Source organism: Salmo salar, chromosome ssa17 (genome assembly GCF_905237065.1).
Source record: "Salmo salar chromosome ssa17, Ssal_v3.1, whole genome shotgun sequence".
Taxonomy (NCBI): Eukaryota; Metazoa; Chordata; class Actinopteri; order Salmoniformes; family Salmonidae; genus Salmo; species Salmo salar.
This window is the reverse complement of record NC_059458.1, coordinates 51228239-51245807: the sequence shown is the minus strand read 5'-3', so window position 1 is coordinate 51245807 and position 17569 is coordinate 51228239. Positions and strand designations below refer to the sequence as shown.

At 42.7% G+C, this 17569-nt stretch overlaps 1 protein-coding gene across 1 annotated transcript; it reads left to right on the top strand.

Annotated features, from left to right (window-relative positions):
- Positions 1 to 462: 462 nt before the first annotated feature.
- Positions 463 to 16250, top strand: lap2 (Lamina-associated polypeptide 2). The gene is made up of 6 exons (NM_001141787.1): positions 463 to 719; positions 8055 to 8172; positions 8547 to 8696; positions 8926 to 9029; positions 14861 to 14964; positions 15172 to 16250. Exons 1-6 carry the CDS (start codon positions 489 to 491, stop codon positions 15533 to 15535), a joined length of 1071 nt encoding a protein of 356 aa, NP_001135259.1. The 5' UTR covers positions 463 to 488; the 3' UTR covers positions 15536 to 16250.
- Positions 16251 to 17569: the final 1319 nt, after the last annotated feature.

Sequence of the window (17569 nt, the reverse complement as noted above, 5' to 3'; positions counted from 1 at the left end):
TCTATGCATTTCGGTAGCTCATGAACGCCTAAAATGTGCATGTACCCTCTACCAATGGCAAAGCTCGGTGTTACCTCTCTTGTCCAATAGTGTCTGGTTTCACAGGGCAGTGGTTCACACACACAGATGGTTCCATTCTCACCGCGTTTGTTCCTTCAATGTTGGCAGAGGGCCGGTGTCCTAGCAAGCTAGCAGATATTGGTATAATAGCCCAAGACCACGTACTTTAAAGGGGAGGTCTGTCTTGTGTTTAGCGCTTTCACTTCTTCATTCTACTGAGAAGAGTTTTACAAAAGAGGCGTCACAACTAGTAAGCTAACGTGCTAAAATTGTTCCAGGAAGCTTGAAGTATCACGTTTGTGTACACGCATAGTTACGCAGATTTAATCCAACAAGAGGCGCTACTTAGCCAGTTAGCCAACATAGCCTGCTAAATACTTCATTTTGTTGTTACGGAGGCGGAGTTGCTTTTTTCATAGCGAGAAAACATGCCGGAATATCTGGAGGACCCATCGGTTCTCACCAAAGATAAACTCAAGAGCGAGCTTTTGGCCAACAATGTTGCTCTCCCGACCGGAGACCAGCGAAAGGACGTTTATGTGCAGCTGTATCTGAAAAACTTGACCGTGCAGAACAAGAAGATCTCATCTACAGACGCTTTCTCCAGTGACGAGGAGTTTCCAGTCCCGGTAGTCTTCAACAAAAGTCGCTCGGGCAGGGTGAGTTAAGATTTTTCTTTCTCGCGCGGGAATATAATATTTGTAACATTGTTTCCAGTGTGAATGTTGCAAGTAAATGTATGTATGAAAGACGTTAGTGTTTTGTAGGGTGTTTTAATCTCCCTTAAAAAAAAAAACTATCGATGTGATTTGGTCTTCTAGGTAATTACATTTTCTTTTTAAATGCATGCAATTTATATTTCCCATCTTTTCAATTAAAGCGAGTTCCATCTCGTTTTAAATCTAAAAACAAACACATGTTGGCTGTATTGTATTACAAATCAGCTGAAAGTTTCCCGCTTAAAATATCTGCCAGTGTCACTGCTGAATGCTTATGGAAACCATTCTCGCCACTCAGTTGTGCGTAAATATCCATACTATTTGAAAATGTCGAGATATGTAAGTAAACATGGCCATACTAGTGTCGAATTTGACTTTTGTAAATCAAGGTTTCGAGATACTATGTCTTGATACTACCTCGAAATTGAGACAGTAGAACAGTGCCTTCAGAAAGGTCTACACATGTTGAATTCGGCGCAGGTGGCAGTCTGATTTGATTACAGCTGTGAGTTTTTCTGGTTAAGTCTCCAAGAGCTTTGAACTCCAACATGCAGGGCTAGTGAAATAAAATAATGAAAATGGTAATAAAAACAATAGAAATAGCACTATATACATAACTGTGGCAGTGATGAAGCAATAAATAAATGTCCGCTGGGGTGGAGGCAGAGTAGACTCAGGTTGTAGGGTGGGGTGACCATAGGGGGAGCAGCAGCATGATCATTAAGTGAAGTAAAAAACTAAAAGTAATATACATATTAATTAACAACTGCAACAATTATTCATGTCATTGGGCTGGGGAGTAGCAGGAGAAAGAATGTCCACAGGGGGAGTAGCAATGGGGGATAATGTCGGGGGTAGCTGACTAGTGGTTGGTATTCAGCAGTCTGAGGGTAGGCACTATTGGCCCATCTCTGTTTTTGCCATGATGCAGTCACTGCGTCTGAGTGATTGAAGCAGCGAGAACAGGGCATGGCTTGTTGGCCTTCCTGCAACACCTGGTGTTGCAGGTGTCCTGTAGAGCAGGCAGTGTGTGTTCTGCTGCACGTATCACCCTCTGAATAGCCTTGCGGTCAGCGGCGGTGGAGTTCCCGTACCAGACTGTGATGCAGCCCGACAGTATGCTTTCGATGGTGCTCCTGTAGAACACTGTGAGGGCCCCCGGGGACAGGCCAAATTTCTTCAGCATCCTGAGGTTTAAGAGTCGCTGTTGTGCCGCCTTCACTACAGTGTCTGTGTGGTAAGACCATTTCAGCTTCTCTGAGATGTGTACGCCGAGACATTTGAAGTTATTTTACCATCTCCACTGAGGCCCCGTTGATGAGTATGTGAGCGTGTCCAGTCTGGTTCCTCCTGAAGTCCACAATCAGCTCCTTTGTTTTGCTAACATTGAGGGACAGGTTGTTTACCTGGCGCCACCCCATCCCAGTGCCTACCACCTCCCTGTAGGCTGTCTTGTCGTTGTTGGTGATCAGGCCTTCTACTGACGTGTCTTGATGATGGAGTTGGAACTGTGAGGCCACGCAGTGGGGGAATACAAGAGAGAGGACTGAGGATGCACCCTTTTGGGGCCTCAGTGTCGAGGAGGTAATGTTGCTTACATTCGTCACTTGGGGGGTGGCCCGACAGGAAGTCCAGGACCCAGTTGCATAGGGAGGAGTTCAGACCCAGGGCTGTGTAATGAGATTATAGGGCACAGACCACGGGAAGCTAGAAGTTAAATAAAATTCAATTTCAACTTACTGTTGCCGGTGGGCAGGACGGTTGCTCATTATGAAGGGTGGAATTTGAGACTAAAGACAACAGACCCACGTTTGTAAAGTCTGTTTTAATAATACGTTATTTTAGAAATGTCTTATTTTCCCCGTCATAATGACCAACCATCCTGCCCACTGGCACAGTAAGTTGAAATTGAATTTTATTTAACTTCCTGCGGACTGATTTTGTGCAACCCAATATAATAGGAAGCAACGAGGGTGTATGAAAATACACACGCTTTGCTAAAAGCAGCTAGTGTCATAAGTGGTGGAATCCATAGAAGGGATGGACCTGGACCTGAGACGTTTTATGTTAGGGGAAAAGCCTTGGTATGCAGAGAAGAGGAAAGGAACTTGAAGGAGTTTTGAGTGTGCTGGAAATGGCATTAAGGTATGGGTAATGGGATTGAAGGAAATCAAGGCTCCTGGTGTGGAGGATGGGGCTGTTTTCCTATGGGGTTTTGGTCTCTTTATTGAGGAAATACTTTCCCTGGAAGAGGAATGCGTGCACGGACTATCCCTGAACAGATGTGCGGTTAACTGTGTGTGCGACAAGTGGGGCTGTGTAGGCTAGTACTTTCATTAGATTTAAATGCTATCGTAGCAGTGCTCTTCCTGATGTTTTCACATAGTCACCTGACTCCCAGTCATGTCTGTCTGTGTGATTTTTTTTTTTTTTTATAGCTTACCATGAAGCATTTGAGGCAAACATCCACTGGCACACTCAGAACATTAAACACACATTTTCACTCATAACAGCTATCAAAATAAACCCTTTGAGATAAAAAATAAAATAAAAATGGAATACTGTTTTTCTCTCCTATGGTTTAGTTCAACTGAGGTTGAATGGTTTGTCAATGGGAGTTGAGGAGGTTTTCGATGCAGCGGTCATCATGAGGACCACAGATATGAAAACTATCATGTCTGCCATAACCATCCATAAAGGTGGTTAACCATATGCTCATCATAATTCATAACCTAGCAATTTGTTATAGTTTACCCCAAAAGCCACATAAAATAGTCCGTTTCAATATTGCATCACCAAGCTGATTTCTGTGAGTAGAAACATCCACTTAGTCAGAAAGAGCATTTTGGAAATCTAGGCGATCATGCGACTGAACTATATTAATCCATATCGTTCTGCAATACATTGATGCAATCTGTATTCCATGTAATTTAAACCTCTAGTCTACAAACCACCTGCAAGTAACCTAACGCAAAACTTAAAGCACAGGGATGGTCTGGGCCTTGGGGCTAGCCATGAGCTCAGTGCCTTGATTTCACTTTTAAACTGTGTGGTCAGAGAGCGGAAGAAAAGTGAGGGAACAAACGGGTAGTCTTCAACTGTTTTCTTATTTTTCCCCCTCCTTATTTCTTCCTTGGAATGCTGTGATTATGGAATGTGCTCTGCTGGGCTGAGATCCAGCTCCAACTTTACTGAGGCCCACAGTAAGGAGTCTAATAGAGGCTAGTGGGAGACTGATAGCTGCTAAATCCCCCTGTGTCTGTTTGAGATTCTTTCCCCCTCTCTCCTTACTACTCCCACCCCATCAAATGTTCCATGGATAAGAGAACCATGGCAGAGTTCCAATGGAATGTGGCAAGAACTATAGAAATAGTTAGAACTTCCTAATTCCTGTCACTTTTTTTGCTTGTTTGCTTCAAACAAAAAGATCCTAGACTGAAGAGCAAACAGAGTAGCTGCGTGGCCAGGGTCTCTGGACTTCCTGATAGCTAAAAATCCTTACCTTATGCACATTTGCAACTTTATGCACAAGGCACAACAGGCTACTCTGGCAAATTTCAATGATGTGCGGTGTTGCATGATTACTGAGAAGCTAAATAATAGTTGTATGTTATTTTATGGTTAAAACACAGATTGTCTGCGTCCTGCTTATGTTTGCTTCTGCAATATCACTGCTTCTTAACCTTTGTGCAAATAGCCTACAGATGTGTCTGTGTTACTGTCCCGCGTTCACTAGTGTTGGAAACTGAGGGCCCAGAATATTTTATACAATGTTTCAAGCTTCAGGACAGAAGTTAGTTGATGTTTCAAGTATGTTGCAGACAGGCCATGTGTAGCCAATGTGATTTTTATTATCAGGATATTTTTTTTTACCTGCAGGCTGTAATGTTTTTATTTGTTGGCTTTATGTAGGCTATTTGTTTATAATTAGCAATGGCAATAGAAGTTTCTTTTTACATTTGTACAATTTTAGATTTGGATAGAATTTTAGTTAACCACATGACAATCATTTTGAAGACGTTATTATAAATTAAATGAATCTGTTTCACAAATATTTGCATATGAAAACCATAACTGGCACGCAAATTGGTAGAAATGGTAAGATATATTGGCATTCCACATGAAAGGTTGCCGACTCCTCGTGTAGTCTATTACCAGCAACTTCAGGAGAGTAATGGCAGAATCTGCGAAAGCCAGCAGGAAGAGAATAGTTGGGTCAGGTTATCTAGAACTCTGCCACCCTCTTGAGGCATTTGTCCTATCTCATCCAACCGTGAGCTTAAAGCATCAGACAAGCTCAATGCGTGGAGTTGATTTTCTTGAAACACTGTATAGAAAAATACACGTTTAAAAATGTTGACCGAACAATTGGTTTAAAGAGCACTTTCGGTCAACCAAGATTTTGTTTTTGTCAGGGACAACCCTTACAAATGTTTGTGTACGTACACAGTATATATGAAATATTTGTTCAAATAGAGACAGGGCTTTTATTCTAGCTGTTAAGAAATATGAATCAGAGTAACACATGCACAGAAAGTGATAGTTGTTTAGCTCTGCCGTAGAGGCGTCCTGGGGGCGGGGCGGTTCGATACGGTTGCACAGCCTAGGCCAAGGGGGAAAATAGCCTTTGGTTGTGAACAACTACAATCATCCACCTCTGTGGAGGAAGAATCACTAAAAACTAATACTAGGTGACTGCCGGTAGCACGCTATACCTTGTCTGACGACTCAAACTGAATTCTTCCACTGCTCTATCATTCGCTGTATACTTCAGTCTGAGACTGCCATCATTGAAGTTGTTTGTGATGACATCAAAATGAGTTGTTATACAAAACAAAGTCATCAGCGATCGGATCAAATCCAATGGCACATTTTCAAACCGCCGCTTTACCCATGTGTGTTCTGGGTCTGGCCCAACCCATCAGTTTCTGGGACTAAACAGAATGGCTAGAATGTTTTTCCATTCTAGAAAAATACTTGTCAGCAGAGTGGATACATTCTCTGCAGCCTGGTTGAAGGGGATTGAACCTGAGCCCTATACTACGAATCAGGTTTGAGGAGTTAACTTTGGTCAACTGGTTCCATGAAAGTGGCTCACCTTTTTAGCCAGGTACATTTCTACACCAACAAATTCTTATGAAACTAATCTGCTCCAGGGCAGGCTAACTCAGTATATCCTGAATGAAATGTCTGAGCCACGAGGTTGAGGACCAATGAAATCCGATACCCTTCCTCTAGCAAAGTTTGTCATCATCCCCTTCATTTGAGGAAGAGGACTAATTAAATATTTTATGAATTATACTGAACAGAAATATTAACGCAACATGCTCAAATTTCAAAGGTTTTACTGAGTTACAGTTCATATAAGGAAATCAGTCAATTGAAATAAATCATTAGGCCCTAAATTTATGGATTTCACATGAGTGTGCAGGGGTACAGCCATGGGTGGGCCTTGCAGGGCATAGGCCCACCCACTTGTCAGCCAGGCCCAGCCAATCAGAATTAGTTTTCCCCCACCAAAGGACTTTAGTACAGAGATACTCCTCAGCAACCCCCCACCCCCCCTCAGACAATCCCGCAGGGGAAGAAGCCGCATGTGGAGGTCCTAAGCTGGCGTGGTTAAATGTGGTCTGCGGTTGTGAGGCCTGTTGGACGTACTGCCAAATTCTCTAAAACGACAGCTTATGGTGGAGAAATGAACATTCAATGCTCTGGCAACAGCTCTGGTGGACATTCCTGCAGTCAGCATGCCAATTGCACGCCCCCTCAACTTGAGACATCTGTGGCATTATGCAGTTTTGTCACACAGCACATTTTAAAGTGGTCTTTTATTGTCCCCAGCACAAGGTGCACCTGTAATGATCATGCTGTTTAATCAGCTTCTAATCTTGGCAAATGAGACATGCTCACTAACAGGGATGTAAACAAATTTGTGCACAAAATGGAAGGTTTTGTTGCGTATGGAACATTCTGGCTTTTTTTTTCTGCTCATGAAACATGGGACCAACACTTTACATGTTGCGTTGTATATTTTTGTTCAGTATAAAAAATTGTGTAAAAGAGACTTTTTATACAATAAAAGTCTATCACATTACACATTCAGTAATGACAGTATTTTCTTTCCAAACTGTTTTTTGCGCTATTATATTCTGACTTTTGCGAAAGGCAAACTGCCAGCCGCAACCAACCATAGACATATTTTCCATAGATGACTGTTAAACTCATGGATACACTAGCAATGGCTGCCAGTCTTGAATGGGAATGCCCACAACGCAACAAGCTGTTCCGTAGATAGAAGGAAAAAGGTGCTTGTGCATTGATAAGCACACCAAAGAAGGCATTAACATGCTTCGTAGTATACCGCTCTGTTTGATCTTTGGTTGTTTGTTTACCACCTTTAATGGTTGAGTAGTTCAACCAGTGTGTAGCATGTACGACACAATGTGGAGAGTATTGTTGTTTTATCTCTGTGAACATCTAGAGGAGGAAATCCCTTTGTCCTCGGGGCAAGGCGGACACACTACATGCCCTCAGAACAGCCTCAATTCATCGGGGAATGGAGTACAAGGTGTCAAGAGCATTCCACAGGTGACATCAATAAGGGATCAAATATTTCACCTGGATTCACCTGGTCAGTCTGTCATGGAAAGAGCAGGTGTACTTAATGTTTTGTACACTCAGTGTATATGATGCATGTCTTGCGTTAGGCAAACATTAATATCTTACTGATGATTCATCTGAGCTGAGACTTGTTTCTTTACGTGCAATGTTGATCAGTCATGATGGTTTGGGTCAGGAGAGGGTGTTAAACTAGCTCTGCTGATAACTAGTGTGCGATTAGAAACCTTTTTAAGGCGTTTAACATCTGTGGTGTTGCTTGCTGAAGCAGCCCATGGAGCTGGGTAAAGAACACACTAATCTAAAGATCAGTCAACTCTCTCTCACACATTCACACACTGCAGAGTTACGGAGAGGTTATTTGGACATTTCAATTTGTGGATTTCAAATGTTAAACCCTGTAATGTTCAGTAGCACAAAATGGATTTCTTTGCTTTGCTTCTTTGGATTTCTGTTTTGGTGGGCTCCAGCAAAAATTGAATCCAACCTTTTTATTTGAAGTGCATTAAAAATAACTCAAAGAAATATAATTACTAGAATGGCCGTTCCAATTCAAGTCATCCTTCTGTGATGGGTGGTAAGGCTAATTATGTGACCTATAGATCTCAACACTTTTCATGTTGCATCAATCTGACCTCTGTGGTCCTTCTTTCACAGAAAGCCACAAGGAAAACAGACAAGCCTCGGCCTGAGGACCTGGATGTGACTGAGCTGACCAGTGAGGGCCTGAAGGACGAGCTGCTCAAGTATGGAGTCAACGCAGGACCCATCGTGGGTGAGTCAGTCAGTCTGCTAGTACATTAGCCAGGGGCATTGTTTTTAGAAAACATTGGGTTCATTCTGTGTTATCGAGTCTATAATTATGTATTTAATTGTGATGGGCTCTTGTATCCCGACCATGTAAATAAAACTACTACTTTGATCCAGACATAGAGTGCCTTCTATATTTCTACAGAAGGGAATTAAGAGTTGTATTGCATTTATTTTAATAATGGCCATTATTGTTGCAGTCTTCATTTGTTTATTAATAAAGTTGTGTTGAATTCATTTGAATAATGTGATCTTTTGGCAGCCTCCACCCATAGACCGTATGAGAAGAGGGAATTCATAAAGTTCCATTGAATTTATTTGAATGTCTTGTCATGGCAGCCTCAACCCGTAAGCTGTATGAGAGAAGGCTCCAGAAGCTGTTGGACCATGGTCCTCCTGAGGCCGTTGCTCTACCGGTGGTCATCACTCAGGTAGACAGCAACCACAACGGCAACTCTGACTCATACCACTACAGCGACAAGGAGGAAGGTAAGAAACGTAACACTTAATCATCCTCTTAGACCAGGCTATTACAGATTCAAATCAGATTCATCTCGGCAGTTGACACATTACATTACAAATTATTTTCAGACATGCCTACTTTCAAACCAAATTGGCCCTCTGGGATAATACAATACATGCGATTTGATTTGTTGGTTAATAGACTGACTGACAGAGCATGACATTGATGGAAATTGTGTGGTGTGTATGTGTTTAGAGATGACGACAGTCCCAGAGCCAGTCCCCGTGGTGGAGAGACCTGTCAGAAGCAGAGGGGAGACCCCAGTCACCACCAGGACCCGCAGCAACCAGCACAACCGAGTGAGTCCCTGTTTCTATTTTATTGTCTTTATTTAATCAGTGGACAAAAGCACATCCTCACCCTAGGCCAACCTCATGGCTTTTTATTCCTTCAAAGCTCGCCATACAGAATGTGTTGAAATAGGTCCCGTGTAGCTCAGTTGGTAGAGCATGGTGTTTGCAACGCCAGGGTTGTGGGTTCGATTCCCACGGGGGACCAGTACGGGGGGGAAAATGTATGCATTCACTACTGTAAGTCGCTCTGGATAAGAGCGTCTGCTAAATGACTAAAATGTAAATATGAGTTAAATAGCATGCATATCTCAAGTTGTGATTAGTAGTCAGAGGCTATAGGGTTGATTTTAAACCTGTCTCAAATATTAATTGAGAAAGAGGAAGTGTGTCCTTTGAGACTCCTATAGGGGTGGGAATTATGTGTGTGTGTGTGTGTGGAAAACAAAGCACCAAATGTCTGTTGAAGGCCCTCGGTGTGTCTGTCTGCTGGGAGATTCTGGACCGGTCAACTGACTTGGATTAGCTTGTTTTCTCTTTGCCACTGGGTGCCTCTAGTCCACTATTTTCTGTCTCTTTGACTCTCTCTCTCCCTCTTTCATTCTTTCCTTGCAAGAACATACTTATTATTTTCCCAACTCCTATGCAAAACCTGTCGTTTGAGTGATTTTTAATATTTTTAAGCCCTTTTACTTTTCTCCTCCTTTTTTCCTGATACTTTGGGAGGTGTTGGTGCCATCTGGTGTCGAAATCCTGAACCTACCAGATGGTAACCTACTCAACTGAAGCTGCCTGTCTCATGTGGATATCATATCCACATTAAAGGAAGAGTTTCACATTTTGGAAATTAAGCCCTGTATCTACTACCCCAAGTTAGCAGTTCCCGTGTATTTTCAGTCATGAGCTAACTGGTTAGTTTTGTCTTGCACCTTTTAACTTCTTACATACTGGACATATAGACATCAGAATGGTATCCCAGAGTTCATCTGAGTCTGGGGAAGTCGATGGGCTTCATTGGAAAAATATCAAACTATCCCTTTAAAGCATGTTTGTGGACTGCCCACTTTACTCACTGAAGTTGTGGACTTGGCTTTGTAAGGTGTGTTTGAGAAGAGGTGGAAGGTCGGGTGTTCTGAGAAGTGTGTGTTTAGATCTATGCTCCGGAGGAGGATGATGATCTTGAGGAAGAGCATCCTGTGTTGATATAAAGAGACCATCGAGGAGATCCTCTCATAGAGTTGACCAGGTGGTCCCTGCAAGCGATTATTCTGTAATGTACACTGAGCCTATCAATCTCACTAGGTTTGTGGTGCGATGGAGAAGTGTTTAGCTTGATAATCACCTTTTTTGTGGATAGTGTTAGTCATGTTATATATATTTAAGGTTTATTTGGAATTGTACACATCTCCAGCTAAAAGCTGCGTAGAAGTAAGTTAATGAGATGTAGTATACAATTAGTTAAGCAGTCTCACAAAGTAAGGCTTAGACTAATGTTTTTATTCACTGGGTTCTCTACATCCACTATTTAATATATGTTTGGGAAGCTACTCTTGTGTGGGTGGGTGTGTCCTACCTTTCACCACATCACCTGCTGCCACTGTCTTCCTCAGCCATAGTGAACAATGAACACTGCACAGGTGGCAGGTTTCACCTTAAGCCTAGCTGCCTGATTGCCTCCATTATTAGGCCGCCTCCTCATCCTCCTGCTCCATCTGAGCTATCAGATCCCAGAGAGGCAAGGACCAAGGCACCTCTGCTTCTAGTGAGTTTGATGTCCTGAGTAAACTTCCCTGATCCATTTGTCAGTCTTCCCTCTATTTAACTTCCTTTCGCCTCTCTCTCCCCCTCTGTCATGTTCTAGGAAGTCCCTAAGGAACCTAAGCCGATATTTGCAGACCAGCCAAGCTCTAAGCCCTCTCCCTTACTGCAGGGCCTAGCCCATGCCCAGTCCATTAGGACTATCCATAACAGCCAGGGCTGAGTCTCCCTCACCCAGACTGACTGAGGTACCTAGGTTCCCAGCTCAGGCGCTGGGGTTCTCTGTGGTTACTTGTCACTCACTGTCGCTATGACTTGTTGTTGTGATCATGGCACGGATTGATATTGGAAGTTGTTTAATGGGTGTACATAGGTAATGATCACATAGTTACAGTGGTGTCTCTTAGTTATAGTAAGATAAGTGGGACTGTGCCATTATATATTTTTCTTATTGCTGAACCTTAATGTTGAAGAGTCACCCACCCACCTGGCATTTTGGCTATTTAGTCTAGTACTCTAAAGTCTCTACTGTGTCTTACCCTCAGTCTGTCCCTGACCGAGCCTTCCCCCTGAATGTGAATGCTGCTGCGCTCTGGGTCCCCAAAGCCAAACCCAGCGGCCCCCCAGTCAAGACCCCCAGCCACAGTGTCCCTGAGGGCCACAGAGATCTGGAGGGCCCTCACTCCCTGGCAGACCAGTAGGAAGGTGCCTTCCTTGCCCCCTCATTTATTCACTTACTGGGAGATAAACAGCCTTTTGGTCAATCATTGGGAACTAAAAATGATTTGCCACGTTAGAACAATGTATTGTCAGGCTACATTTTAACTTGTACATTTGTGCGTGGGTATACTTTCTTAACTTTGTTGGTTTTGATGTGCTTCTCACCTGTGTGACTTAACGTTAATGATGGAGACATAAGATGTTATCATAGTCGAGAGAGCCTGCTTCTTCAGAATCTTAAGATGGAATGGGTGTGGCATTAGATTGAGTTCATTAGTCACATGTACAGGGATGCATATATAACTGCAGGGTACAGTGAAGATCTTATACTCTTGGCTCTAACAGTGCAGGTAAAAATACATTTAAAAAAGAAGTGAACGAGAAAATATGAATAATAATGTAAACACATTTACAACTGTAGCAATCATGAATAATCGTTGGGTGGTGGGGGCAGGGGAAGAGTCAGTTGGCGAATGTCCATAGGGGTGCAGCAGGGGGGAGTGAGAAGTGAGTGGAACTGTAATAAAACCTATTATTTATTTATTTACGCTGTGACAATGATATATGTCCATTGGGGGGTGGGTGGGGGCAGGGTAAATGTTTGTTGGGGAGGTGAAAGAAGCGGGGAGAACAGGCCATGGCTTGGGTTTTATTTTGGCCATCCTGTGACACCTGGTGTTGTAGGTGTTCTGGAGGGCAGGCAGATGGAGGAAGTAGGGTGTCCAATCAAAAACGCATCTTTTGACTAATTAGTAAATGTATGTTAATTGTGTAGATACTCTAAGAAAACCAATAGTCCAAACTCATGTCTCTGTCATAATCTGTTTAAAAGTTATTGTCGTTTTTACCGTTGTAGGATGGCCCAAATTAGGATGACTAAATCAATGTAGGCCAGAGACAAAAAGTGTTAAAAACCAGGAAAATAGCATTGCTTCAGCTAGGCTGGTTACTGTGCGAGAATTGAGGCTAAACTGACAGGTTCACCGTTGAACTCATCTTTCTTCTGAATCCAGAGAACATAAAACAATAGAGTTAAGATGGATATCGATTTTGAGACATGACAGAATATTTCTCACACAAACAAGTGTTTTCAATGCCTTTTTACATTTAATTTAGCTTGGTTCATACTAATTTAGCGACTCAGAAACGTCTTTGCAGACGTGTTAGATGATATGTTTGAGAAAGACCCCACTGAACGATTCAGAACATGAAGAATCATATTTGTCTTGGTAAAATGTATTTTATAAAATAAGGAAGTGAAAGTTCATCACTAAACTGTGTTTTCACCCACTCAGAATGGGTTGACACCCTAGAGGAAGCCAAATGAGGTGTGGCAAGAGGTAGCGGAAACCAAAAGGAAGAGAGGAAGTAGAGGGGGGCTGGTGGTAGAGGAACTATGGAAGGTATGCTCACCACTCTCTTCTATAGTTCTAGCTAGTCTCTAGTCTCCGTATTAAACAGGATGAGCGACATGTCCATGTTTGGTTCCAATGGGCATACCTTTGACGCCAGCCTGATTTGGTTAACTGAACATGGTTTGATGATTTGATCTACTTCGAACTGAGTTTGGATGGGTTCGGGAACAATGCCTACCTTGTGTAAACGGTGAGTGCAGCACAAGGCAAAACATCTCGACTGTTTCAATTCAGTGGACAAGTTTGACCTCTGGTATAAGGAGAACGTCCTGGAAGATTTTTCTGCCACCAAGACCAAAGACCTTTTCATCCACTTAAAAAAATGGATTTTCGTGACTTTGTTTCTTGTAATGTTTGTATCTGTCTTGTGTGTGTTTATCTAATTCGAAGGCCACAACTGTTCTTTCCTCTCTGTGAAAAAATAAATCCATTCTCTTCTATTCTAGCTGTGCTGTGAGGAGGATGGTGGTCTTCCTCTCACTCTGACTGCTAAAGCTCCCAGTCATGAGCCAACCTCCCTACTCAATACTGCTAGAGGTTTGGGACATCTCTCTCACCTGCTGTAGTACTTGGGACATCACTCTGTATTGGGTGTTTTGTCTGATTTCGATCTGTTCACAATTTCATCAGTGCTCTGATCACTGGCTATTCGTTTTGGTCTCTCTTGCCGTCAGTCTCTCCTGGGTCTGTATGTATATCAACCAGCCTCTTCTATAACTGACATTTCTATTCTGTATCTGTGGTCATCTCAGGAACCTGCACCAAGTGTCCACGCTCCAGTAGGACAGAGCATTAGACCCCTGAAACAATGGCCCCTGGTGGGTATATGATCTTAATCACAATGTCCTCTTAGGATGCTCACTGGATTTGAAATGTACCTGTCTAAGACATGGCCCAACTCTACGAGTATAGGAGACTGATCCAGTGTGTTACTTACCCTCTCCATATTAAAGGGGGTACCGCAGGAAGTCCGCCCGCTCCTAGTAGCCAAGCCTTCCTCACTACCTCATTTGTCTGGAAGTGACCCCTTTGCCTCCTTCATCTCCATCTCAAGTCCTGAAGGAACAACTGGAATCCCTATCATCTCTCTCTGCCAAGTTTGACACGCTGTCCAATCGCTTTACTCTGGTATACAGTCTTTGCCCAATAGTTGTTCTCAAATAGAGTTCTGTTTTTCTCACAGCGGTTTGTTGTGGTGGCACCCGGAAATGGGAACTTTAAGGTGAATTTAATTGAGTGAATGTGGTCTCACGTTTTTTCTTCACACATGTTGTAATTGTAAACAAATGGGTGACAATTATGAATGGGGCTACTGTAATGTGTGTGTGTGTGGCACACAGCTGTCTGTACTAGTACAGCTGCTTAAATGCCAGCTGAAGTGAGGGGAGTGAAAGACTCTAAACCATTACCCCCGACCTCGACTCGCTCTCACTAACACGCACACGTGTATACACGCAGACGCCAACACCTCTCTGACCAGCAGGACCAGAGCATGAGTCTAAAGATGACCTCCAACCTAAGTGGAGACAGCAGAAAAGCACCCCCTTCCTCTCCTCGGTCACCCCAGTGAGGGGGCAGGGCAGTGTCTCCTCCAGTATCTCTAAGGACCCATGGGTACGAAAGTAATTAATTGCTATTCCTTATGTATGTATCACCCAGGGTCTGGGCTGGTTCGTTTCTCAAGACGGGGTAATTGTGTTTGTGGTCAAATGGGTTTGTCACAAGCCTTGGGTTTATGGTTGCGCGGTCACATGGGAAGAGGACTACAACACATGGCCACCTAGTGGTTCTAAGGTGTACACAGACCCTCTCTGGCCTTTTCCAAAAATAATACCATATGTGGCATTGACTTTGTAACACGCAAATGGAACAATGTCTCATCCTCACCTTAATCGCTCCATGTCAGCTTCAACGTCTAAAGAAAGTGTACTAAAATGTGTGTTGCAGGTGGAGAAGATAGCAGCTGGTGAGCAGACACCCAGCAGGGCGGATGAGAAGGATATCCTGAAGGAGATGTTCCCCTACGAGACCAACACTCCAACAGGAATCAAGTAAGACACATGCACGTTATTCTATCAACATAAACAACTTCAATAAAACATCGCTATATCTGGCAGACTGCCACCCACAGTCTTGTCATTCCTGTAAAGCGGTGTCCTGTAACTAATTTTAAGAGCTTGATAGTAATACTTGCCTGATGGCAACTCGTGTGAAATGTCACCATGAAACTCAACATTCTTCCTTTCCTGTCCCTCTAGCGCCACCTGTCGAAGGCCCATCCGAGGTGCAGCCGGTAGGCCCCTAAAGTCTGGTGATCTGTGGACAGATGAGAACCTCCTGCGTTCCGCCTCTAACTCTTCTTACACGGAGAGCCGCACCGCCACCATCCACAGAGTCACCACTCTGCCCCCCTCTACCAGGCTGGTAACGTCAGTGGCGCCCCCTGCTGGCAAGGCTGTAGCACCACCCCGTGGCCTGCCTGTCTGGCTGAAGCTGCTGCTCCTCAGTGTTGTAGCTGGCTTCGTATTCTTCGTCTACCAGACCATGGAGACCAACGCTATGGCCCCCTTTGGAGGGTCCTCACATTCCACGCAGACCAGTGGCAGTGAGGTCCGCAAGTGAAGGCAGCATAATGTTACTGCCACCATTTGCATTGTCATCGTCCCTCGCTTCCTTGGCATTCTTGTATTTTTTTTCCCTTCCCCTGTTTCTGTCACTTATAATTGGTTAAATGGTCAGGTACGGTAGCCTAGTCTTTGTCAACACCTCCTGGAGACGACAATGTCCAATATGACATTGAACCTTGAAGATGACCACCGCTTCTCATTCTGAAATGACAATACCGTCTTCTGTTTGTCTGTCCTTTCCCCATCTGAGCCTGAGAGAGAGCCAGTTGCACCACTCATCTCCAGATAACGTACATACACCGAAACAGTGGCTTCCAAATCATGTGAACTTGCTTTATATGGTCTATTTTTGCTTTATGTCTCTGCATGGTGTAGTTGTATGATTGCATTTCCGTGAGTCTGAGAGAGAATTGCCTGTGTGCTTGTCTGTTTCACGCGGTTTGCTTTTGTAATGCTGTCGCTGTAATCTAATGCAGTTATTAGCAAAAACAGTCAGGAAAAGACTGAAGGAATTTCAACATTGTAATAATTGTTTTCTTGATCGAACCATCTATACAGCGTACGTGTGAGACGGGGGATTCTTAAAACTCATGCACACATATAGCTCTTATATGCCCCCGCCCCGTTTTTTTTATATTTTTTTTATTGAAATTGTCTGTGTAGCCAAATTAATAATGTATGTATTCATAATAATAAATAATAGTAATAAATAATGGAATATCTTCTCAATAAAACTGTTATTGTAATATGTAAGGATACATATTACAACAAAGCACCATTCCAAAAAAAGGGGCAGTACAGCAAAGAGTAACAACAGATATTATTAACAAATCAACGGAGTTCACAGCATGACGATTTTTGTTGGAAAACAGAGGAAGTGCTCGGTCATGTAGAAACAATCAGTGAAAGCATTACCAAGTTCCTCTCAATACCACAAGGAGGATGCAAGTGAAGTTTAGTCTAGTACTGTAGGTTGGTTATCTTTACTTAATGTATTGAGTTTCTATACCAATCCTGGGGTCAATTTGACTAATGGTTTATGTTAAGATTAAATATTTTCAGCATTAGTGTAAATATTTGTCTAAATGATTTGTCTGTTGGTACATGCTTCAATACACTCTCCGTTGTAATACTTTGACTGGGCAAGTGGCAGGACTTATGGTTTCTAATTTTCCAAAATAAAATCTAAGGGATGTATACATAAGGTTTACATACCAAATTTCATTGCCCAATGTCCATCGGTTCAGTTCTTCTAGCCCTGGTGTGATATGATGCCATCTAGTGCTGTAGCGTGGCTGACAACGAATGTAGCAACTAATCATTCTCAAAGCCAAAATCTGGAGTGAATCTCATGCATGGTTCATGAGGAAAAGATTGCAGATTTTGAGCATTAGCTTTACATAGTTTTCTTTTTTTTTGTTGATAATACCAAATTCAATTCATCTCATTTTTGTTGATAATACCAAATTCAATTCATCTCATTTTAGGGACTGATTTGTCAATACCTGAGCCACCTTTTGACCAATCCCTTAGCTTTTCTCAAACTAAGTTAAGACGTTCCATGAGCTTACATTCCAAGTTTGGTGTCATTTGGTCCTGTGGTTCATGAGAAGATGCATAGGAGCAAGAATCTTTTGCATATTAATGTATCTGCTGGTATAGTGTGGACATCTTTGAATGCATCAATGTTATTTTCTCAAACTCTAGGGACTATTGTGGTGAGTCCAAAGACCACATTTGGAGTGAATCTGACTTTGTCCATGAGAAGGAAGATTTTGTATGATTATTTTAAGCATTAGTGTTAAATAGTCAAAAAAGTTCATTATTAATAGCTTCCTTTTTTTTAAGATATCAATGCCAAACGTAACATGGTTCATCATGGTAATGTCTTTGATGACCCTAAAAAGTTTCAAGTTGAAAGGCCATTGTAGAGTGGATTTACAGAGGATTTAAATGGATAGAAAGTCTGATTTCCTGATTTGATCAATAACAGCCATCTCTTAACCAGTCCCTTAAGTGGGCCTACATA